Source organism: Schistocerca americana, chromosome 7, assembly GCF_021461395.2.
Source record: "Schistocerca americana isolate TAMUIC-IGC-003095 chromosome 7, iqSchAmer2.1, whole genome shotgun sequence".
In the NCBI taxonomy this organism is placed as follows: Eukaryota; Metazoa; Arthropoda; class Insecta; order Orthoptera; family Acrididae; genus Schistocerca; species Schistocerca americana.
In genome coordinates, this window is record NC_060125.1 from 242,762,800 (window position 1) to 242,789,507 (window position 26,708).

General features: G+C 37.8%; 1 protein-coding gene across 2 annotated transcripts in view; it reads left to right on the forward strand.

Moving 5' to 3' along the window:
- Positions 1-6,173, forward strand: part of LOC124621882 (dual specificity mitogen-activated protein kinase kinase dSOR1) — a 91,544-nt gene extending 85,371 nt beyond the window's left edge. For both annotated transcript variants that reach the window (XM_047147349.1, XM_047147350.1), the window contains one exon: positions 4,561-6,173. In XM_047147349.1, coding sequence (XP_047003305.1) covers positions 4,561-4,698 — 138 coding nt within the window. In that variant the 3' untranslated portion in view covers positions 4,699-6,173. The remainder of the gene's footprint in view (positions 1-4,560) is intronic.
- The last annotated feature ends 20,535 nt before the right edge of the window (positions 6,174-26,708 follow it).

Here is a 26,708-nt window from a genome sequence, read left to right on the forward strand (position 1 = left end):
AGTAGGAGTTAACAGACTTTGAACATGGAATGGTAGTTGGAGGTAGATGCGTGAGACATTCCATTTTAGAAATTGCTAAGGAATTCAGTATTCGGAGATCCACACTGTCAAGAGTGTGCCAAGAATACCAAATTTCAGGCATTTCCTCTCACCACGGACAATGCAATGGCCAACGGCCTTCACCTAATGACCGAAAGCAGTGGTGTTTGTGTAGAGTTGTCAATGCTAACATAAAGCAACACAGCATGAAATAACCTCAGAAATCAGTGTATGACATGCGATGAACGAATCTGTCGTTACTGAGCTATGGTAACAAACGGCTGACACAAGTGCCTTTGAGAACAGTATGATGTTGCCTGCAGTGCCTCTCCTGGGCTTGTGACCGTATTGGTTGGACCCTAGATGACTGGAAAACCGTAGCCTGGTCAGATGAATCCTGATTTCAGCTGGTAAGAGCCGATGGTACAGTTTGCGTGTGGCTTAGACCCCACAAAGCCATGGATCCAAGCTGCCAACAATGCATTGTGCAAGTTGGTGGTGACCACTAATGGTGTGGGCTGTGTTTACATGGAATGGACTTGATCTTCTGGTCAAACTAAACCGAACATTGACTGAAAATGGTTATGTTCGGCTACTTGGGAGGACAGTTGCAGCCGTTCATTGACTTCATGTTCCTGAACAGCAGTGGAATTTTTTTTACGGATGACAATGCACCATGTGACTGGGCAACAGTTGTTCACAATTGGTTTGAAGAATATTCTGGATAATTCAAGCAAATGATTTTGTCATCTAGATTGCCCCACATGAATCCCATTGAACTTTTATGGCTTATAATTGAAACATCATTTCTTACATAAAATACTACACTGCCAACACTTTTGCAATTATGGAAGGCAGCATAGCTCAGTAGGTCTGCAGGGGACTTCCAGTGACTTGTTGAGTCCATGCCACTCTACTCTGGGCAATAGGAGGTCTGACACGGTATTAGGAAGTATCCCACGACTTTTGTCACCTCAGTGTATACCCACAAAAGAAACTATAAACATCATAGAACAACAGTTGAAAAACAGGAAATTTCCAGAGGTACAAATAAACCAAATCTCATCTATCCTTAGACTAATTGCAGAACAAATTATTTCGCTTTCAACAACTTCTATTCGCAACAAGTGTGTCTACCCATGGGCTCTACCATAAGTGGAACTTGAGCCAACATTTTCTTGAATCAAACAGGGAACATAATGTTCAACAACATTGTGAAACAAGAAGGGCACAAAATAATATACTGGTGCAGATAATGTGTCTCATAGATGAAAAACAGAATGGAAGAGCTACACAGTAACATCAACACAGTACACCCCTAACCCACTTCATAAAGGAAACTGAAGAAAAGGAGAAACTTAATTTCCTGGGTCTTACAATTACAAGAAACAACAACCAACGTGAATTTTCCCTTTACAGAAAACCCATATCCACAAGCGCTGCTATCCATAGCTCTTTCAACCCCCTGACAGCTCAGTTCCACACATTATCCACGGGATAGACAGAATATCTCCCAAGTCAGATGAAAATTAATACAAAACAGGCATCATGAAAAAGCTCAACAACAAGATAAAACTGGAAAATAATGATAGTGGCCACCTACTCAATAGTGCAGCCAAAGTGTCTGAAAACACAGAAGCAGAAACACAGACAATAAAGCAGACCACACCACATCAGGGGAAAAAAAACCAGATGGTACACAGTAACATACAATAATGTAATAGCACTTAGAAATGGAAACATACTGAAAAACTAAGGGATCCCAATAACATTTATAACAAACAGCACAGTTCGGGGAAGGATAAGTTCAGATAAAAAACCTCAGGCAAATTCAGCAGTGCAGGAATATACCAACTCACATGTAGCTCCTGTCCAGCCCAATACATAGGACAAAGAAGCAGAAACTTTCGAACTAGGTACACAGACCGGACGAGAGCTCTGAAGAGTGACAGCATACATTCCACTTTTGTGGAACACTTGATAATGGAACCCACTGCTCCACTAATTTTGAAGCTGATTAACACATCCTGAAACACAGCAACTGTTAGCACCGAAAATTAACAATAAAAGAAAATTATTACACACGAAAGCCTATAGCAGAAGGGAAAAGCATAAGAAATGAAAATTCAACACTTTGCAACAACATACTCTCTATGGCTTTAAGAGAAAACAAAAACACACACACACACACACACACACACACACACACACACATACACACACACCAGAATCACTCCTCCATCACATACAGAGGTATAAATAAGAAACACAGTCATCAGAACTCCTGCTCCAATTTTCAAAATCTTCTCACAATATGCGATACATTCTCACGACACACATGAATTGTGAGATGGTGTAATTTTTTAATTACGATCAAGATGTAAAACTTATGGTTTTCTGTGTTTAAAAGCAACTGCTAGCCAACCAATTAATGTGAGTGCATGACAAATTACATAACAATCTAGTGCACACAAAAACTGTATCTACACCTTTACCATGATTCCCAGTAGTATAAGTTCAATTTTTCATATTTGTTTGAACAGCCTCTTATGCAATTGCAGATAACATGCTGTGAGCCAAAGAAACTGCAACAAAATACAGAAAATATGCTGGAAATAAAGGCAACTAATGTAGACACAGTGTTGTGACTTAAAGTAAATAAGAATACAATATTTGGATCCAAACAGTACATATGTAATAATATTTTTTTAATTTTTATAATGATGCCAATTTTGAATAAAATTCATTTAGAATAAAGAAAAACCCACTGAATAGGGCGATATTGTTGCTGAAAATAGTTTGGGAAATTAGGTTGGAGGCTTTAGTGTGTTGCAGAGTTGCTGGCTCATCCTTCTTTGTCTAGTGGTCAGCCAGCCACATACATATATTTGCCATGGTCTTTACCAGTTTTTGGTGTACCTTTCTATATTTTCAGCTAATCTTTTAAGGAGTGACACGTAAGGAAGTTTTGGTGTCTGTGTGTGCATGCGCTTCTGTGAAACATTTATCTCAGTGGGTTCACAATTGTCAAATAATAAGAAGAATTAGTTCTTTACGCTTAACGTAATTGCCTTGTTAATAATGTTTTTTTTTTTACATCTACAACATAATGGTCAGTTAATGTGTATAAATGGTTAGCAAAACTTTTTCTTTTCATTTTAATGAGCAAATATCCATAATTCCTTCTCTTACGTCTGCAGACATCTTCTTGAAGACCTTTTCACTAGAAGAAATATCACCATTATTAACCCTATACAGTGAGGCAGTCTTCAAGGAATTCTGTTTTCTCTTGTGTACTATTTTTATTATTAGCCACAAATATCCTTGAAGAGTACTGAGAAATGAGATAATTCAAAGATCTTTGAAGATCAAGGGCTTTTTTTTCCACAGTAGTCTTTTTGCTCAATTTTGTTGAGTAAATACTGTATATGAACCTTAGTCATGTTAATCCAGAAAATAATTCTGTAAGAAAACAGATTGTGTGGCCATATTTCTTCCTTTGAGGTATCATTTTGGTAATTTCCTTCCTGCTTGGGGCTTTATTTGTTGTTGGAGACAGTTATTTGTGCAAAATTACATGTTTTCCACATGGTCTTACTTGCATGTTAGAATATTTATATTGATTTGTGTTGCCTGAAAAATTAACTGTCCATATTTGAAATCCATCTCTCCTCTAGCTTTCTCTAAAAGTGTAGCGAAATTTGTTGTGAAAAAATCCTACCTCATTATGAAATGAGTGCAGTTGCTGCTGTTACCTGTTTCATTGATGAGCACAAACATTATAATCACTACCTCAAATGCATGATACCCCTCCCACCACCCACCCCACCCCATTGGCCTGTCTCTGTGATAAAGTGTGTGTTATGAGCATTGAGCTATTTGAACTAAAAATGTGATTCATCCAACCAGTTGACACATTTTTGTTGATACACTGTTCAATCTCTGTGATCCTATGCCAATATAATTGAGGATGTCATTGGATCAGTGCAGGATCATGTAGGGTCATCTCCATCAGAGCCCCATGTTGGACAGTGTGCACTTAACTGTGTGCTCTGAAACACTTGTGCCTCCACCAGCACTGTACTGTCAGCAGATCTGCCACGGATCACTGCTTATCCTGTTTTACAGGGTGGGCAAGATATTAGAGGCATCGGTGTTCAACAACTTTGAGCCTACTTGAGGTTTCACTGTCTTTCATATACTTTCCATAGATTTTGCAGCAGTATCGTGTGAGCAGCTGACCAGCTTTGCTGCTCTTGCAAGATGCTTGTTCCCAAGCACTGGGCCGTAACAATCTGCCCTTTGTCGCAGTCGCTCAAGTCAACCTATATTGATTTTGTCACTAGGATGATTCCCTATTTGCCTCTGTTCCACTTTTTTATTCCTTACCATATCACATGCCCACAGTGCCACCAGACAGCATTCCGTTGTGTGATACGCATTGTTGTATTTGCACTTGGTGTAACAATGTAATTTTTTTTTTAAGTCCAAGTAATTGTGTACCCTTGTCTTTTTCCACAGAACCATGAATGGATTCGTAAGGCTGAATCAGAGAATGTTGACATTGCTGGATGGGTGTGTAAAACTATGGATCTGGTTCCTCCAAGCACGCCATTACATTCTGCTGCTCCAAATTTTGGTGGTGCTTCTGGCAAGTGAGAGTATCTCATCACTTGCTTTGTTTCCTTTTCTTCATTGTAGACCTACCTGTACATCAATATGCTATGAATATAAGCTGCAAGTCTTTTTATAAACATATAGATGTATAAACATACAAGTACATTGCTGTAGAAGTTAAACAAATTTTTTGTGTGAAACTCTGCACCATTTGTGGGAGACCCGCAGCCTTTACCTCTTCAAAGCAGAGATTACATTTCAAGGGAAAATATTATGTAGATGCCAAATAATATTAAGCTTGAAGACTCGAAATCTACCTTATGTATTGACCTGCAGAGGTTTTGGTCAATATTGAGAGAAACAGATAACATGTTGTCTGCTTGTGATGTATATTTGTTGAATACTATTTAGTTCACTGATATAAAGTAATTTATTTTTATTAGTGTTAATACTTTTAATATGTGTGAGAAACCATTCCATTAATTAGAGTTTTGTCAATTACTGTCATAGATACTGTGTATATTTATGCATGTGATACTTCTGTTTGTGCACTGTTTACCACTGTATATTTATGTTGTTTCACAGAATAAGAATAAGCAAGTGTAATTCAATTTAACTATATATACATACATACATCAGATATTATTGCAGTGATAATAAAACCTGCACCAAGATAATTAATTTAATTATTGTTGTGGCTGTGACATGCAGTGGAGTTGACAACACTATTGCTTTTATACTATCTCAAACTCAGTTCTGTAATTATTTTGTTCAGTAAAAGAATGAGGAACTCAATTGCACATGTTGGACCATAGTTTAGTATTTATTCCTTTGCACTGAGTACCTGGAAACAGTTTTTAATGTCTTTTAAATATTTTGGGATGCTACAAAAAGAATCTGGCTTTATGGTCACAACTCAGCAAAGATGACAATTTATGACTGTGATGCAACTGTTACTGGTTAATGGTGAACATCATTTTATTGGGATTCCGTATCATTGTTGTCTATTTAATGAAATTGGAATTGAGGCAAAAAATGAAACTATTGTATTATTTTAAAAACTAAAATTTGAACACAGTCACCAGAGAAGTAGTTAAAAATGTTGACTAATGTGCTACAGATGTCCTTGTAATTGTGTGTTTATTTTGAAGTTGGTAAATGTGTAAGACTGCTGATTAAGAAGTGGCAACAAAATAATACAAGGAACTGGTGAACTGCTCTATCTTGTTATTTCCCTGTTATCTTTACTTCCATAATAAAAACAAAGGAAATGAAATTTTCCTGTAAAAATTTGACTGTTTTATGCTGTTATGTTTCAGGCTTCACTCTTTTCTTTTGTATGTTTATTATGAAAGGGGGGAAGTAACTTTTAGTAAAATGTCTTGGAAGAAGAAGGTGTGTATAGAGTAACGATTTTATTATATTACCATGATATGTAAATAGTACCAGGAACTGTAGATTTATTTAAATTGTGGGCATTATGTTCCTCTAGCAATAACAAAAGAAATTCTACAAGATTTTGCTGAGCCTCTTCAGTCCTTTCTCCTATCACATATTTGTAGACCGTCCCATCACTGGTGTCATAAAGACATATGTCACAATAAAATAATTTGGTTCCATTGCAGTCCCTTAGTAGCAGACATTAAATGATCATGAAGAAGCATTATGTATGAGAAGTTCATAATTTCATCTGGTAAGTTCTTCATTCAGCATTAGCAGACATGTTACAACTGTAATATACATTAATGACACATCAGTGTATAAATATTCATCTTCTTGGTATGTTAAATTGTTCTGTAAAAGTTTATAATGATTCAATAGCTCAGATTTGTATCCAGTCATTATAATTAACCTTTTCCTGTTGTTTTAGCTCTTTAAACTTCATGATAGATTAATGCTTTGTGCCAATCAGAACTTGAACATTGGCCCATGCTGTCTGCATGCCGTACTTTTACCGATTATCTAGGCACGATTCATCTTACAGCTACAATCTGCCACTGTCCCTGTTTTAATTTTTTCTTTGTCATGATTTTGCACACCTGGATAAACTCCACTGCACATCAAAAGATTTCTCCCTTACCCCCAATTACCCATTGTCCTATTCTTTAGAAATAAATGTAAAAAATTAAGAAATTGTAATTAAATTAGTCCCTGTTCGCATTGCAACATAGGTCCTTCCCTCACTTTGTTTTGTTGTTAAACATATTTTACATTTTATAAGAATGTTTTGCTCACTCGTAATGTATTGTAAAGTTTGTTCCTTTTGATGTAGCAGTTGCTGCTCAAGTGCATAATTGACAAGCCCTATTTTAGATGTTTTGTATGCAGTTGAAGTATCCACATCAGTTTATAAACAAGATTAGTTACAGCCAGTTGGAGAATAATGCTTGTCACTTTGCATCTATTTAGTTTAGGTTCTATTCACCCCAATTTCTTAATACTCTGTTAGTGATTGATATTCATATTATATTGTGTCAGGTATTTTTGCTCAACATTTCATTTAGTTGAAATATAAATTTCCTTAATGTAATGTCCTCTTACTTCAGTGATGTTATTAATGTGTGCCATTCAAAATATTTTCTGATAGTAAGCTAAAGGCATATATGCATACAATTTATTGTGTTCATTTCTCCTGGCAGTGTATAATTTCATTAGTGACCTTAACATCAGCCATTTTCATTTGTTGAACTGACACATTAATTAATTGTTAATAAAAATCACCTCTTGTATTGTTAAACATTTATTGTGTTACAACTGGTTTTGTTCCTTGAACGTCTTCAGATTGACAAGTTGTGCTAAAGTCATGACATAAATGGTCTGCTTGTCATACGTAATGTTAAAGACCAAATCAAAAAACACCGATCATAAACATTCTACTGACCTTCCAGTGGAAATACAGCAGTCAGACATGGTATGCTTTGTACAATAAACTGTCCCAGCCCTTAGTGACAAGTTTACTTTACACAGCATCCCGTGTCTGCCCACCATACTTCAGTCAGGTGGTTGGCAGAATGTTTTATGATCAGTGTTTTTGATTTGGTCTGTAACATTATGTACGACAACCAGACCATTTATGTCATGACTTTATCACAACTCAGCAACCTGAAAGTGTTCATCAAACAAGAGTGGTCGTTACACAATAAATTTGTAATAATTCAGTTGAGGTGGTTTTTAGTAATCTTTAACATTGTCAACATGATCAAGATAACCCATTAATATTAATTAATTATGGTTTACATTTCTGTAGTTTTGAGTGACATCTTCACAACTGACTGCAATAGTGAAGTACTTTTTTGCCATAATTCAGCAGCATACCTTGAGCACACTGTTTATTTCTTCCACATTTTGAGTTGCCTTTTCATAACACTGAGCCACAAAGCATGTAGGAAGAAGTTGATGTTATATGAATTATTCTGTTGACACAAATATCTGTAATTTTTGTTGCAGCCACAGAGCATTTGTTTCCTTTCTATTTAATTGACATAATTTCATGTTTTTGCCATGTGACACTCAACATGAAAATGTTGCTGTTCTTGCTGCCTTTGCTGACCTGTTTCAAAAATTCTCTTGGGATCATGTCATAGAAGGCCTAATAGGGATCAGTAAACATAAAAATTGTCCAAGATGCACTACTACTAACAGTGCAAGCAATATAATATACTACTTGTTTGAAGAACAAGCTTTGTTTACAACCACACAGACATTTTTCTGATGCAAGTGCCAAGTTTTCTTCTTCCCTTTGGCTATAAACATGCAGTCAAGAGTAAATAGTTAGTTGCTGCTGTTATATTTAAACTGGTCAAGACTTTGGGTATGGAGGTAAGTCGTATTGATCATAAAGATTGAAAACTTTAAGTGATTGAGTCAGTTTGAGGGGCAAAATCACTTTCCCTCTGTAGCACAAAATGAATGTTATGTCAGTGTCAGAAACTGATAAGTTCGCAAATCCGTGATTCATTTTAAAAGCCACTGATAACATGTTGTGAAAGTACCTACCTCTCTGCCTTTAAATATGTGTTTAAAAGCTGTTGCAAAGCATGGAAAGAAAGACACAAAAGTTACATTCGTTTTGGTTGTCCACCGTAAATGTACTGTAGAGACCCTAGGTACCCTTTCATTAATATTCTTTTGATCTGTAGATTACTCCATGGTGTGTGTGAAAGTGAAAGATTTTGAAATCAGCTGACATCATACAGAGATTTGCAGTTTATGTTCTCATTATAAAAACTGTGTAATCTAATGGCCACTTTGTATGGCTTATATAGTTTAAAAGTACCTCATTTGAGAAAGCAATGTCTTGTGATAGTTATGTATATTATTTATAAACAAATTTTCTCACTAAATATGACATTGTTGTTAGAGTACTGATGATGAACCCAAAGAATACCTTTATGCCTGTTGCAACATTGTTACATTTGCCATATTATTAAAAATGTAAGACAGTAAGTACAAGCTTCTTCATTTTAATAGTTTTACACATAACTTTCCCAGATACTCCCTTCAACTATAGTTACATGTTTCTGCTAATTGTATCACAAATTTACCACCTAGTCATCTCAAATGAAATGGTTTGGAGCGTATACCATAATATTTCTCAGTGTGACTTCAGCGCTGTGCTGTTGAGTACATTGCGCATATGAATTACACTTCTTGAACAGAGCTGTGTATCAGGCATCTTTTGTTTATTGAATTATGGTTACTTCTGTTGACAGAACAAAAGTTTCATTTGAAATTTTGGCATGGCAGAGGATTAATTTTAAAACACAAGCAGAAATGTGAAAGAAAAGTAATACCATTTCCCAAAATGTTTATATTCATTCGCCATAATCGGTTTTTTCAGTTTGGATTCCGTAGAAATGTTGGAACACGTGAGGCAATACTAACCTTACGACTTATCTTAGAAGAAAGATTAAGAAAAGGCAAACCTACGTTTCTAGCGTTTGTAGACTTAGAGAAAGCTTTTGACAACGTTAACTGGAATACTCTCTTTCAAATTCTGAAGGTGGCAGAGGTAAAATACAGGGAGCGAAAGGCTATTTACAATTTGTACAGAAACCAGATGGCAGTTATAAGAGTCGAGGGGCATGAAAGGGAAGCAGTGGTTGGGAAAGGAGTGAGACAGGGTTGTAGCCTCTCCCTGATGTTATTCAATCTGTATATTGAGCAAGCAGTAAAGGAAACAAAAGAAAAATTCGGAGTAGGTATTAAAATTCGTGGAAGGTATTAAAATTCGTGGAGAAGAAGTAAAAACTTTGAGGTTCGCCGATGACATTGTAATTCTGTCAGAGACAGCAAAGGACTTGGAAGAGCAGTTGAACGGAATGGACAGTGTCTTGAAAGGAGGATATAAGATGAACATCAACAAAAGCAAAACGAGGATAATGGAATGTAGTCAAATTAAATCGGGTGATGCTGAGGGGATTAGATTAGGAAATGAGACACTTAAAGTAGTAAAGGAGTTTTGCTATTTAGGGAGTAAAATAACTGATGATGGTCGAAGTAGAGAGGATATAAAATGTAGACTGGCAATGGCAAGGAAATCGTTTCTGAAGAAGAGAAATTTGTAAACATCGAGTACAGATTTAAGTGTCAGGAAGTCGTTTCTGAAAGCATTTGTATGGAGTGTAGCCATGTATGGAAGTGAAACATGGACGATAACCAGTTTGGACAAGAAGAGAATAGAAGCTTTCGAAATGTGGTGCTACAGAAGAATGCTGAAGATAAGGTGGGTAGATCACGTAACTAATGAGGAGGTATTGAATAGGATTGGGGAGGAGAGAAGTTTGTGGCACAACTTGACTAGAAGAAGGGATCGGTTGGTAGGACATGTTTTGAGGCATCAAGGGATCACAAATTTAGCATTGGAGGGCAGCGTGGAGGGTAAAAATCGTAGAGGGAGACCAAGAGATGAATACACTAAGCAGATTCAGAAGGATGTAGGTTGCAGTAGGTACTGGGAGATGAAGCAGCTTGCACAGGATAGAGTAGCATGGAGAGCTGCATCAAACCAGTCTCAGGACTGAAGACCACAACAACAACAACAACAACAATCGGTTTTTGTAGGCCACCTTTAACAGCTGTGGATGAGTTAAGTCGTGGTGCTCTGCCTCTTCCCAGGTTTCGAGGACATGTTTAAATAAGAGCCCTGGGTTTCCCTGAAGTGCTATTAACGTGTTTGTGTCCCACTCCACCAACCTCGCACTGCTGTGAGTGAGTTACTTCCATACCTCGGAGAATAAAAAAGTTTTAGAATATTTATTGTGCAAAATATGTTCCTCGTTACAGGCTATCATTTGCAAAAAACTTTGTTTTGATATCTCGAACCATTTATAAAACATTAGAACCACATGATTCCTTATCTACAGAGGCAGAAATGGGAATGGGACTTGCTGCTGTCCGCTAGATATAACTTGAGAACGAAATGAGATATCATTTTGCTCTCAAATTCAAATAAAATTGCAAGATCTTGTCTACATTTCGTACATGACAAAGTATAAGGCAAAATCAACCACGCGCAAAGTTTATGCAGTGTGTCGTTATTTCTGCAAACTCTTTAAAATTTTGTGCAGTGTTTTACTTAGTTTGATGCAGCACAGTAACTATGATGAATAACAAAAAGAAATTCAGTCTTTTATTGAGCGAAGATAAGGGGCTGTAATATGCGTGAAAATCAAATTTTTTCACCAAATAGTTTTCTTAAAAATGGATCATATGTATTTGAGAGTCGTCAGAATGCTGTCTCGCAGCACAAGTAGCAGCATTTGGTGAGCAGTACTATCACAAAAAGCCACACTCAGCATGGAATGCAGCGAGCACATCTGTAACAGTGAAAGGGTTAAGGGATTGATGTAGCTCTTCGTGTGTAGCCTAATTTTAATTAATTTATGCCAGACTTGTTAACATTTGGCTTTCACTTTCATGGTCTTACCTCCTATTGGTAATCTGCAATTTAAATAGTTGTTACTTCAGTCATATATTTTGTTCCTTTCCTAAACAGTGACTCTCTCTAAATTTGGGGTGTAAAGCGACTTTTCTTTCTTTATCCTGCATTTTGTCTCGGCTTTCTAATTTTCCTCATTTCTTCCTAACAACAAACTGTGTTCCAAGAGTCAAGTTCTCTAATTTTTTGTGCAGGCAGGCCATCTACACAAGGGAACTGGCCATGACTATGACTTCCATGTGGCATTCATGTGATAATACTACTTAAAGAAAACATGAATTAGAATTGGATTTTAAGTTGGTGTGTTCCAAATACAAACTTTTATGTAACCTAACAAATTGATGGAATGATTAATTTTATCTAAATATTAATGTGGCAAGACAGGAATACCCCAAAGTGAGAAATCTGCTATTTATTGTCTCCTACGGAACAGAGTTTAAATTGTGTTTGCTTGGGAGAGATTTGAAGATAAGACTACAATTAGTGATACATTTTGTCCAGAGATGATGTGTACATTTCTGAAGCCTCTTAAAAATAATTGCTGATGAAGTTATGATGGCATATTGAGATTACATTCCTACTAAACTGGCCATATACTTCAGCTGGTATGAGAGGATTTTGTTACTCGCAGAATAAGAGTAAAGTTTCGTGATTCCTAGTTCTAAAATTCACTCGGTGAGAGTGGATAGAGGAAAGATTACATTGCATTAACATATGAACCCACTACATCGTGTAATGATCTAAAACACTGGTTGTCGAACCATGGGCCGCAAGTGGCCCAAATCAAATATTTGTGTGACCTGCAGTTCTCATCTAGAATAGTGGGCACTAACAGCTTTTTTTGTTTGGTATTACACAAAAATTCAACAGGCTTAATGTGGGATTGCAAGGGCCAAACAAGGTAATTGGACAAATAACTAATAGAATGTTTGCATTTGAAGCAAAACAGCAATTTTATAAAAATGAATGCGAAGAAATAGATTTGTCCAGCTATTGCTATGCTCCGATCAGATTTATCTATAGCTGAAAGTATTTACCAAGATGTGGCATCCTATTTCAAAGAATATTTGGAGGAAATAAAAAACATTCACTGAAGTGACAAAATTCATGGGATACCTCCTAATATTATGTTGGACTTTCTTTTTCCTGGCATAGTGCAGCAACTCAACGTGGCATAGAGCCAACAAGTCATTAGAAGTCCCTGGCAAAAGTATTGAGCCATGCTGCCTCTATAGCTGTCCATAATTGAGAAAGTGTTGCCATTGCAGGATTTTGTGCACTAACTGATCTCTCAATTATGTCCCATAAATGTTCAGTGGAATGTGTTCCAGGTGAGCTGGGTGCCCAAACCGTTCTCTCGAATTGTCCAGAATGTTCTTGAAATCAACAATTGTGGCCTGGTGACATCATAAGTTGCTATTTATAAAAATTCCATCATTGTTTGGGAACATGAAGTCTATGAACAGCTGAAAATGGTCTCCAAGTAGCCAGTGGACTGGAAGACCCAGTCCATTCCATGTCAACACAGCCCACACCATTATGGAGCCTCACCAGTGTGCAGAGTACCTTTTTCACAATCTGGGCCTGTGGCTTTGTGTGGCACACTTGATCCCTACTAACTGAAATCAGGACTCATCTGACTGGGCCGCAGTTCTCCAGTCGTCTAGGGGCCAACCAACATAGTCGTGAGCCCAGGAGAGGTGCTGCAGGCGATGTCGTGCTATTAACAAAGGCACTCACATTGGTCGTCTGCTTCAATAACCCATTAACGCCAAATTTTGTGACACTGTCCCAATGGATATGCTCGTCATATGTCCCACATTGATTTCTGCAGTTAGTTCACTCAGTGTTGCTTGTTTGTTAGCTCTGGCAACTCTGCGCAGACACTGCTGCTCTTGGTCACCAATTGAAGGATGTCGGCACCAATACTGTCCGCGATGAGAGGTAATGCCTGGAATGTGGTAGCCTCGGCACGCTCTTGACATTGTGGATCACTGACTGTTGAATTCCATAATGATTCCTGTAATGGGATGTCCCATGCATCTAGCTGCAACTACCATTTTGTGTTCCTGTCGTGCAGCCATAATCACATTGAAAACCTTTTCACATGAATCACTTGAATAAAAATCACAGCTCCGCCAATGCACTGTGCTTTAATACCTTATATATGCAATACTACTGCCATCTGTAGATGTGCATAATGCTATCCTAGGACTTTTGTCACTTCAGTGTATTTGCAGACATTAGAAATATTTGAAGCTGTTTCATTCTCATAGAGAACCTGGGCATGTTGAACATAAAGATCTCAGGTTATCTTGCCAATATAGGCTTCATAAAACTCGTTTGATAAATGAAATAATTGGATTTCAACACATCACACACCTTAACACTTTCGCTGCGGCTGACGCGTATAAGTGTCACAACAAGCCATGAGCCAGTGTGGCTGACGCTTATAAGCGTCTGCACTCACTGTTAGATTACTAGTCCAGTTTCAGCGTCCAAGCTAGCATCAAAGCGTGTAAACTTTTGTTTTATGTGGTCAGTTATCGAACGTATATTGTTTGTAATGGCGGCTAATGAACCGACACATGGACCTTCCAATGTGAAAAGGAGCAGCAAAAGTGTTAAATTGACAGAGGAACAGTTACTTTGTGTAATAGATGACAGTGGTTTTCTGTGTAGTGAGGACGAGGCGAACCACAGAGATTGTCATTTAGAGGCTGCAGAAGAATTGCAGAGTGATGATAGTGTGGAGCACAGCTTTTGAATCTGTTTCGTGACAGTTCCGAATCTGACGATACGGATCACGACTGTGTGGAAATCGACGACGAAAAAGAGCCCGACCTGTCACATGGGGATAATCCAGGTGAGTCCTGGCATAAAGAACCACATAATATGCAATATCACCCATTTACGAAGGAAGAAGTTTTGGCCGGCCGCCGTGGCCTAGTGGTTCTAGGCACTCAGTCCAGAATTGCGCAAGTGCTACGGTAGCAGGTTCGAATCCTGCTTCGGGCATGGATGCGTGTGATGTCCTTAGGTTAGTTAGGTTTAAGTAGTTCTAAGTTCTAGGGGACTGATGACCACAGATGTTAAGTCCCACAGTGCTCTGAGCCATTTGAACCATTTGAAGAAAATTTGCAGATTCATCCTGCTGGCAATTCTCCTGTGGATTTCTTCAGATTATTGGTAACATACAAATTGTTGCAATTTGTAGTTGACAAAACGAATGATAACGCAGTCAACATATTTCTTAGCAAAAATACAAAAGAGGGATTTAGGATCTGTAAATGGAAACCTCTAAGCATAGGCGGATTACTAGTTTTCCTGGTTGTTTCGTTACATATGGGTAACGATAAATATCGGCAATTACAAGACTACTGGAAGAAAGAACCGCTGTTAGAGGATAGAGGAATAGCAATCAGTATAAGCAGAGACCGATATTTGATCATATTACGCTCTCGGCATTTTACAAAAATCCACTTCCAGGAAACCTGAAACCAGACTATCATTTATATAAGATGCGACCTATATTGGATTATATTAACACGAGAATGTCTCAAGTGTTTTACCCGGGCTGAGTTTTATCAATGATTCTTTGGAGGGGAAGACTGTCATTTCTGCATGTTGGTCATCAAATTTACTTGAACAATTATTATAACAGTTTTCATTTAGCTACAACTCTGTTGGATCTAAAAACACTTTAGACAGGCACTCTGAAATTAAATAGGGAATGTACCCCCGAAGACGTTGTATCGGCAAACCTGGGAGAGGAGAGACAATTGCGCGGTATTCTAATGGAGTTACGATTGGAAAAAGGAAGGATCAACGAGAGGTTTCCTACATTTCCACAGAACATCTAAATGTTATGGAGCAAGTGACAAATGCGCACCAGCAAGTAGTCACGAAACCATTGCCTATTATTAGGTACAATGCATGTATGAGCAGATAGAAGAGGTTGACAGTCTTAAATTCCTGGGATTACAACTTGATAATAAATTCAGTTGGGAGGAGCACACCACAGAACTGCAGAAACGCCTTAACAAATATGTATTTGCAATTCGAGTGTTGGCAGACATAGGTGACATAAAAATGGAAAAGCTTGCATACTTTGCCTACTTTCATTCCATAATGTCATATGGTATAATATTTTGGGGTAACTCTTCAAGTCAAACAAAAGTTTTCAGAGTCCAAAAGCGTGTAATACGTATTATTTGTGGAGTAAATTCACGGACATCCTGTAGAAACCTCTTCAAAGAACTGGGTATACTAACTACTGCCTCTCAGTATATTTACTCCTTAATGAAATTTGTCCTAAATAATATATCTCTTTTTTCCAACAAACAGCTCAGTTCATACATACAATACCAGGAACAAAAATGATCTGCACAAGGACTTAAAAGCACTTACTTTAGTTCAAAAAGGGGTCCACTACTCAGGAACACTCATCTTCAATAATTTGCCAGCAAACATAAAAAAATTTAGTTACAAATAAAGATCAGTTCAAAAGGAGCCTGAGAGACTTACTAGTGGCCAACTCCTTCTTCTCCATTGATGAATTTTTTAATAGAAACAAATGATGTACTGTATATATTCATACTATTAGTATTGTTATTTCAGCCTTTTTAAAAAAAAAAAATTGACATGTTCCACATCCACGAGGATCTCCTCAGCATGGATCTATGGAACGAAAAACTAATCTAATCTATGTCTGGGACTGATAAACAAGATCAGATGTTATCATACAGTATGGTTTATGTGAACGAAAGACTATCCACTGGCCGAAAAAACTATTCTTTCATGTCAGTGACATGCTGTACAACAAATACTCAGGAAATAAAATGACATTGTACGATTACAGAATGAACATTATAAAGGGCTTCTTTCCGCCAATGGACGTTCCACGAAATGTGAGCAAGAAACATCACAAGAAACTCACGTTGTGCTAAAGCGGGAAGCTACTGCAGGGAAGAAGCAAGTTATGAGGAAGCGGTGTAAGAAGTGCGCGGAACAAGGCAAGTGCCCTGATACGCCATACTAGTGTACAATCTGCCCAGACAAACCTGGATACTGCTTGAACAGCTGTATAATTTCCCAGTTTTTTGGGAAAGAATGAGTTGTGCTAAATTTGTTTTAATAGCACTGCAGTTGAAGTGATGGGGAACACGAGAGAAGCCTCCACGTAGGGTGTGTTTTGCCTACTAGTTTCTACACATCCAGGTGTCTCCTGGATGTCTATGATAAATGTAGACAGCTAATTCTCTCATACCAGGAGCAAACATGCTACTAAACTGACGACCTCTGTCAGAGTCAATCTTAAAAATGTGCATTTGAAGTAAATATAATTTCAAATGAATCCAGTTTCCTTTTTTTCCTTCTTAAGAATTTGCGTTTTGGAATCCAAATTTTTCCTGAATGCAGTGGATTTGTTGCTCTTTTGAATTGTATTTTTGTTACATTATCAACAAATCAGAACATCTGAATGATGCCTGTGACCCCTATAGGTGTCAGACAGCAAACAGACTTTAAAACATGACCACAATACAGTCGAAGCTTATTTGAAGTAATGGATCTAAGATATCATCATTAAGTCAGTATAGAACATGATCCTACAGATCTTACAAGGTCTTTACGCCAGCCTGTAGCTCAGGTGTGCTTAGGAGTGTCGGCTCCGAGTGGTACCTGCCGTTTCAGTGTGTTACCGGCCCCCACTCGCACGTTGCCGGGCTGCACTGGAGAATTGCGCGCCTGCACCGATGCCGCAGCGAAAGTGTTAAAACTCAATTTATAGACCTTTGCAAAAGCAGGAATACATCGAATTTTGGGGATGTGTGCCTGTCAGTTATATAAAATTATGAGATTGTGCACTGTTTATTTTAAAACTATTTCCTTCAACTTATCTCCATGAGGCTTTGATTTAAAAAATGAACTACTTGAAACATAAATATCAAGATGCAGTGAGGACTCCATGTAGTCCAAATAAAGAGCTGCAAACAAGCACAACAAAAAAACTTACACATTTTAACTTTTGTGTTAAGCTACCTTCAGCACAGAAAAACACACACATATTCACACAAGAAAGCATGCCTCATGCATGCGGAGAGAGTGTGTGTGTGTGTTTGCGTGTGTGTTTGTGTGTGTGTTTGCGTGTGTGTTTGTGTGTGTGTGTGTAATGCCGCATGGCTGTAACGGATCATGCAGCCACGTCTCGATCCCTGAGTCAACAGATGGGGACATTTGCAAGACAACAACCATCTGCACAAACAGTTCGACGACGTTTGCAGCAGTATGGACTAACAGCTCGGAGACCATGGCTGCGGTTACCCTTGATGCTGCATGACAAACAGGAGCGCCTGCGATGGTGTACTCAACGACGAACCTGGGTGTACGAATGGCAAAAAGCCATTTTTTCGGATGAATCCAGGTTCTGTTTAGAGCATCATGATGGTTGCATCCGTGTTTGGTGACATCGCGGTGAACGCACATTGGAAGCGTGTATTCGTCATCGCCATACTGGCATATCACCCGGCGTGATGGTATGGGGTGCCATTGGTTACAAGTCTCGGTCACTTCTTGTTCGCATTGACAGCAGTTTGAACAGTGGACGTTACACTTCAGATGTGTTACAACGCGTGGCTCTACCCTTCATTCGATCTCTGCGAAACCCTACATTTCAGCAGGATAATGCACGACCGCATGTTGCAGGTCCTGTACGGGCCTTTCTGGATACAAAAAATGGTAGACTGCTGCCCTGGCCCGCACGTTCTCCCGATCTCTGACCAATTGAAAACGTCTGGTAAGTGGTGGCCGAGCAACTGACTCGTCACAATACGCCAGTCACTACTCTTGATGAACTGTGGTATCGTGTTGAAGCTGCATGGGCAGCTGTACCTGTACATGCCATCCAAGATCTGTTTGACTCAATGCCCAGGCGTATCAAGGCCGTTATTACGGCCAGAGGTGGTTGTTCTGGGTACTGATTTCTCAGAATCTATGCACCGAAATTGCATGAAAATGTAATCACATGTCAGTTTTAGTATAATATATTTGTCCAATGAATACCCATTTATCATCTGCATTTCTTCTTGGTGTAGCAATTTTGATGGCCAGTAGTATATAACCAGTAAAGAATAAATACTATTTGCAACTGTTGGTTATGGCTCATTCGTAGAATCAAAAATACTCTGGAGGAATTATAGTAGGTGCGAAAAGTAGGCCAGTCACCTCTGAGGGTAAAGCCAGGTGCGGCAAAAGGTAGATTTGTCATTGCAGGGTGACAGGACATGAATGGGGAGTGTTCTCCTGTTTGTCTTCCAGGGCTGACAACTCGTGGGTGTGTGTGCGCATCATACTCATCAGCAGCTATGATATAAATTTCAAATGAAAGTAACATGGATTTGTGAATGCGCATTATAGAGACAGTCATCTTAAATGTGCTACATATTTGTTGTAGGGAACGTGAAATTAAATTAAGGCTGTTGCAGTACAACACAATGAGTAGAAGAAAAATTACATTCAAAACATTTAGTAAACAGTTTTGATCACATCTCGCACTGCAGAAGTATAATTACAATTAATTTTATTAATCAGTTAATAATATGTTCACACATACAACTCATCGAAACTTCAACATGCAATTACAGTGTCACAACTTTTATGTTGCTGAGTGTTGCAAGAATCTGAAATGGAACAGTCGACACAGTGTTCTGAGTGGTGACGGCTTTTGACGATCAGTACTTGGGGGCCGGCAGCAGACCTATTTGCACACCCGTACTATAGCTAGCCTATTGGGGGCTCACAAAGTAATAATTTGTGTAGGCTACCCATTAATAAGAAGATTTGTACTTATCTGATTCAAGATGCTACCCCATGTCAGTATCTCTCTTGAGGGGGGGGGGGGGGGGGGAAGTTTGATGACCACTGAACTAAAACATGTATGGGAGGTCGGAATTAACTGAACCTTGAGGTTAACTAGACCATCACAGTAATAAACGCATTCAAGAGGGAAAATTATTTTTTCCTACTACAAATTGATTTCCTTAGGTTAGCTGTACTGTCGGAGCTTATATGGCAGCTGTATGTTAGTTGAATTCACAGATACATGGTAACTAAAATAGGTGAAGAGTAAGGTAAGAGTGATGTTTTTCTCAACTAACAAATTTACTGAAAGTTTTAATAATTCATAGTACACAATTTTGTTTGAGTTTGAAATGCTTTACAAAACTTCATGAAATACAAGCTATACATGGAGCCATTTTCCCACCATTTTGAAGATCATTCGTAAAGTAAGGTGGGATTAACTGGATGTCAAATTGCTGATGAAAGAAACTGATTTAATACAAGTTTGAAATAAATTATACATAGATAAACTTTGCACTTTCAAGCTGAAAACCATTTTTCTTAAAATATCTCTTCCTTTCTGTAGAAAATACACAGAAATCACGCAGAGACAACACAAAATTGGTTATAGCTTACAGTAGATCTGGAAAATGCTAAAACAAAAATCAAGTGGGGAGGTGGCACACTGCAAACCTATTGTTCACACTTGGTTTATTTCATATTACCGGAAATACCTCAAAATTGAACTTTTATCCACAAATTAAACATCTAAAAGTATTTACCAGTGATGTAGAACTTTTGGTGGGAAACTGTTGAAAGTTGTTAAAGATTGACAAAATATTCATTGAAGTGCCTTGCTTATGAGTTTATGATCACAAATAAAATCGGGAGGAAATAAAAATTGTACGAAAAGACTGGCTCAGTAATAAGCATCATAATCTGACCATGCTGAAACAAACATCCTTGGACAGGCCGGAGTTTTATTTAAAACTAATGTGCCTGTTTCATGTGATGATTTATAGGATGGGAAGGAAAAATTTAAATTTGGTCCACAAAATTTACAACCTCTATGAAGCAGGAGTGTCAGCAGTTTGCAGGCCTCTTAAATTTTGACCAAGTGGGAGGAATCTGGTAGGTCAAATGCCAGTTGATGAACAAGATGTTTTGGGGGCTGTAACAGCAATGTGAAAAGTAGTGTCACCTTCCTTTAATTTTCCTAACCAAAAATTCTGAGGCCACATACCTGAAGGTGCCACAACTGGATGTGTTGGAGAAGACAGACGAAGTGGATGAATGACAGGTGAACTGTTCCTGTCTCTATTAACACACTTCCTAAAGCATAAATGTCCATCAAATGATGACCCAAACCATGAATCACACTGCAGAAGTGATTCCTAGAACTATGATAAAACAATGGTATTGGTTTGTTCATATTTCCTTCTCCTTGCAGCCACAAAATTCAACCCTTAGAATCAACTGTATTTGAACCTGTCAAGGCTAAATATGACACTGGCTACTATGTTTTCAAGAGTAATTTCACATGAACACCAGCCAGTCCACTGAGGATTACCATAAGTGACATTCTTGGTCTTGTAGTTGTAGCATATGTGCCATTTACAACCTCCAACCTCTTAAAAGGCTTGATGTCAATGTTATGGAACTTGTCCACTCCCTTCTGAATATCACTTAAAGAGTAACTGTACCCATCCTCTCTGTATTGTTAATAAGTTCTGTACTTATCACATGTATCATTGCCACTTGCATGTAACCCAAAGACAGCCAGTTGAAAACCTGTTGGTGAAAGAATTTTCTTAACACAAACATAGCAATAAGTTACACAAGTACTTACCAATTGTGCAATGAACACACAAGTACACAACAACAATACTTGATAGTATTTCTGTTTGTGTTTCAAATGCACATGAAAATGATCTCTCTCTTCAGATTTGAACAAATTCCTAGTTCCAGTGGTCAAGACTTTGTTACAAAGTCTTACACATGTCCTAGTGGGATATTGTAAGTAGTGTCAGAATTGCTTCTGAGCTTCAAATATTTTTCGAGAGAAGAACCAACTCTCCACCTTCTGAAGAGGCTTCCAAATACATACACTGTCCATCTTAAAATTCCACAACTGATTATTATTCCTGACCTTTAAGTGACATCAACGCAGTAACTACAGTGCCAGCTTGAACTAACTGTAAATAGCAGATGCTCATGTGATCACTCAGTTGTAGGCAGCCAGCATTAAATAATGGACATGTGCCCTTCCTTGTTTTAAAATTTTTGTGTTACAAATTGCAGTGGAACAATCTCTCAAAATGAAACCTTCAAGACATTCTTCAGAAAGTTTTTGAAGAAGAGAAATGTGTGTGTTTAAAGTTGCTCCCACACACCTTGACTACCAAACAAAAAGAATAACATGCAGACACCTACTATGACTTGATTGAAATGCAAAATGCTGACAATTCTTTTCTGGAAAAAATCAACATGGGTGATGAGACTTGGTGTTATCTATATGAACCTACCACAAAACAACAGTGTACAAATTCACATGAAGGCTCAACACATTGACAACATAACTAACATTCAAGCTAATGTGATGTGTGAGTTGAACATCATCTCAAAAAAGGACTTTGCTGGCATCTTCACATGGTTGTGTGAATGTCGTATTTGTTGTATTCAAATGGGTGGAGATGGGAGAGGGTGCTATATAGAACACCTGAAGCATTTTCTGTAGTTTTTAATATTTTGTATTATTGTTACTCTAATCAGTGCAGTCTCAAAACTTTCTGGACTGGTGGGGTACATATTCCTCTTCTACACAGTAAACTGCTTGTCATAGTCAGTGCTTGAATCAGCACATCTGATTGATAGATCCTGTGTCTTTTTCTGGAGGTATACAGGGAACAGGGAAGAGTAGTGTGCATACCATTTGTTTATTTGGACACCATTAAAGCTTAGATGGATTGATTGGATAAGTAATGAATAGGTACTGAACATAACTTGGAAGGGGGGGGGGGGGGGGGAGATCATGGTTCAACTTTACTAAAAGAAGTAATCTGATGATAAAACACTTCCTGAGGCATCAAGGAATTGTCAATTTGGTAATGGATTGGGGAGAGAGGGGGTGACTGTAGGAGAGACCAGGACTTGACTATAATAAGCAGACTCAGATGTAGGCTGTGGCAGCTGTGCAGAGATGAAGGGTCTTGCACAGGACAGACTAATGTTTAGAGTTGCAGCAAACATATCTTTGGACTGAAGACCACAACAACAAGGAGTAACATTTTTCCTGCTTCTGCAGTATTTCTTATAAGGTAAGTATTAAATATGAGTTCAGTGTTTATATTTGACTAACAGTTGCACAGATATTATCAATTAATGTGGATAAGACTGAGAATTGCTATTAAATGGCGGGTAATTTACTTACAGTGGTGTCTTCTTACCTGATGACAAAGCATATTCACTGTAAATTCACAGAGGGCATTTGTAGTGCTTTTTCTCTTTCTGGAAACTATATGGATTTTTAAAAAAACATTATTTGCAAAAATGTTTTCTATTTAATTTGTATTTACATTAATTTAGAGAAAACTGGAAGATGAGAAGTAGAACTAATTTCCTGTGTTTTCCAGTGTCCTTTTTGATCGATGACAGGGCTGGTAGCTCATACTCAATGAGCATGATGAGTGAAATTATGTCATATCTGGCCCAGAAATATTTTTTGTTTTTTTCTTTAGTACAATATTTTACTGTCCAAGTGTTTCTGCATTTCTAAATTTGTTTATTTGCATTATCAAATATCACATTGTTTTGATTATCTCATGGCTGGCCACTACTTACCTTTTCTTAGTTGAGAGGGACTCACTTGTGAGGAGCAGCAGAAAAAGAGTAGGAGGGCAAAGGTAACCAAAGTATAGCTTAGTACAGAGATGGCAGAATGGACAGTAAGAAGCAACAATGGATTAAAGATGATCAGAAAAATTCAAAGTGGTTGAATAATTCAGTAAGGAGCTGGTTGTGGAGGGGCAAAGAGGGGGAGAGAGAATAAAAAAAGTAATTGAAAAAATGAAATTCTTCCTTTGCGTGTTAATAGAGGTTAAAGCTACGTGGGTACTAAAATGTGATGATATTTTAGGGATTAAGTTGCCATCTCTGGACTTAAAGCAAACTAGTACAGGCTGGAAGAATCCAACTGATCCTTATGATGTAAAAAGCGGGCAGATCTTGTACTGCTGTAAGCATGCTGAGCAACTGGGCACTGGATGTCCAAAAGATGAACAGTTGTGTATCTGTTCATGTGCTCAGTCGGTCTTCACTCATATGTAAAAAGTTGTGCAGTGAATACATATTAGTTGATAAACAACAAGTGTGTTCACATGTTTTTCTGCCTTAGATGTTGCCAGGTGTATCAGTGGAGTAGGTTTTAGTGGATGGGGCAGATTTTACAACAGGAACAATTGTGCATGAAGATTGTAGTCTGTGCAAGTTACGGCGGTTAGAATGGTGACTGAAAGTTAAAGTGGGTGTTGTGGGAAGAATATCAGTGAGAGGAGATCTCATTTCATGGATAGACATATTCATAACGTTGACACAGTTTTTTAGAAGTTCCTGTTATCCTTAAGGGGCTCCGGAACGCCCTATACTTGCAATGTTAAAATAACGCTTATAAATTACATCTTTCCTCACAAAGTATTTGAGGTAGGAAGTTGAACTTTTTACAGATTATTTATTGGAATATGGGCTACAACTTAACACAGGGATTTTACAAAATTTTAGTTCAGTTATTAAAGATGATTTTTTTTTTCAATTGTAATGAAAATTCACAACATTTTTTTGCAATTTTTTATTTATATATTCAAAAATATACAGTTTTTTGGAAAAAGGCTGTGTTAAATTATGCAGAAGGTACTGTGTAACATTTACTGAAAGTTTGAAACAAATATGTTTGGAAGATCCTTAGAAAACATGTAATTAGTATGAGAAAATAAAAGTTTTGGGAATCGAGCGACAAAGATTGGATTAACTTTATAATGCATTCCAGGTCCATAGGATGGATTATCTTCATCCTCTGCAAACTCCTCCTCCAGCTTCCTCTTGTTCCTCCTCCTGTTTACTCTTGCTTGTATTTCTAGACTCTTTACAGCCCTGTCTGCAGCCCGAAGGCGTTCCTTGTCTAAAGCTCGTACCATGTTAGAACCTATCTTCATTCCCATATTTCTAAATACCTTGCACCTTACAATGTTGCCATCATTGAAAGTCGCAACAGTATCATACACACCAAAGTGAAGTGTTTCTATTCCAACAAATACAGTTTTGGGGATTCTCGACCATATAACACTATTTACACTTTCATTGGGGTTTTGAGTTTTTCCGTGAATACACTTTTTCAACAGTTCAGGTGCTGCTAAGTCTCTGAAAATGGGTTTTATCACCTCCATTATTGCATGAGGCAGACTATGCTTATGAGTGTACACTTCACCAGTTAGCAATCCTTTGTTATATTTACACCAACTGTCTTCTTCTTTGGGACACAAGCTATGTTGGGGATTTTCATCGGTTGAAGAAGTATGAAAAAAAAAAGAGCCCAAACAGCCTTCTTCATTTCGTCGACACTTTGTGTATTTTGCCTAATAGCCATTCCATAATAGTTCTGTATTTTGTCAATTACACTGTCAGTTAACCTTCCCTTCCCATCCAAACCTTTACCATCACTGAGTTTTTGTTTTTTGTACGAAGCTTTCAGTCGCCGAAGTCTTGTTCCCATTCGCTTCTGTACGTGTACAGTACACTCAAATTTCTGCACTACAACATCATCACCATAGGGCTTCAGTCCTTGAACATGTTTGAAACTTTTAGAATCACTGTCACCAAGGTAATTAACATATCGCACTTTATCACACGCCTCAGAACGCTGGAATATACTGGCAACACCAGCCACTTCCATTCCTCCACTACTGCCACTATAATTAGCTTTGCAATTATTGTCATGTGTACCTTTATATTTTTGTGGACATCTACAATACTTTGATATTACTGCTACATCTAAAACTTTCCCTGTATACATACTGGTGGCAGATACTACACCATGAAGAGATGTGTGTCCCCATTTATGCCAGGTACCATCGAACGCTGCAGTCAAATCTCTGTTACCATTATTTTCCATTACTGCCTCTTCCACAACGTTCTTCATATATTCTATACAGACATCTTCTACTTTAGACCCTATTAATTTATTATAGGTCGTAAACTTGGTTGGGGGATTTGGAAGATTCATGATGCCACAGAAAATTGCACCTGCAGTAGCACCCTTACCAACTGAACGCAAGGAATAAACAAATCTAATGTTGTGTTCGTAGATTTTGCTACGTGATTTATTATGGAGAGTTCCAGACCAACTTCACTACAATGAATACATCTTACACAGTTTGAAAAAATTCCTTTGAGAACCGACATATCAAATATTTCATTCACATCCGATTCGCCCATAAAACATTCATAGTTTTCACTCATTGAACCAAGCTTCTTCTGTGAAGTATTTTCTTTCCCACTTTGACTGCTATGGGCAGGTGTACTTGAGAGGTTAGGTTCACTCACTTGGTTATCATCTTTATTGTTTACAGTAATAACACATACCTTTGGCTTTCCAACATTTCTCCTTTTCTTAAAAGCCTTCAGAGGATTTCTAATAACTTTACTTTTACTCATTATTATACTTCAACAAAACAGAGACTCAAGAAACAGAATTAATTACGAATATTTTCGAGATAACGACAGAGTAAATAAACATGAAACAATCGCCAATCACACCAGCGATATATATATATATATATATTGAACCATCACAGGTTAGCCGCAACACATACTTTACCTCACATCACTAAAATGTACCTGATGAACATGGACGTTAATAATAACACCATTTGACAGCAGTTTAACAGCGTCACAGTGGGTCACGCCCATGTAGAACACATTTCAAAAAAAATTTAAAAATAGTTGTAGTCTTCGGAATTGAATAAATTATACATCTATTAGAAGGTAATAGTCGATTCAGAAAACGCAAAAAAGTAAAAATTGAACTTTTCATGATTTTGAGCCTTTCCGGAGCCCCTTAATGGAGGTTGGTGACCACACAATGCATTTTTATTCTACGAACTGCAGTATATAGCCATTAGTGTGCACTTTATTGTCCACTGCTTTATGTTTTCTAACCAAGATATTCTTCTTCACCCTTTTCTTCTTTTATCCTTGATCTTCCCTTCTATTGTTAACTGTA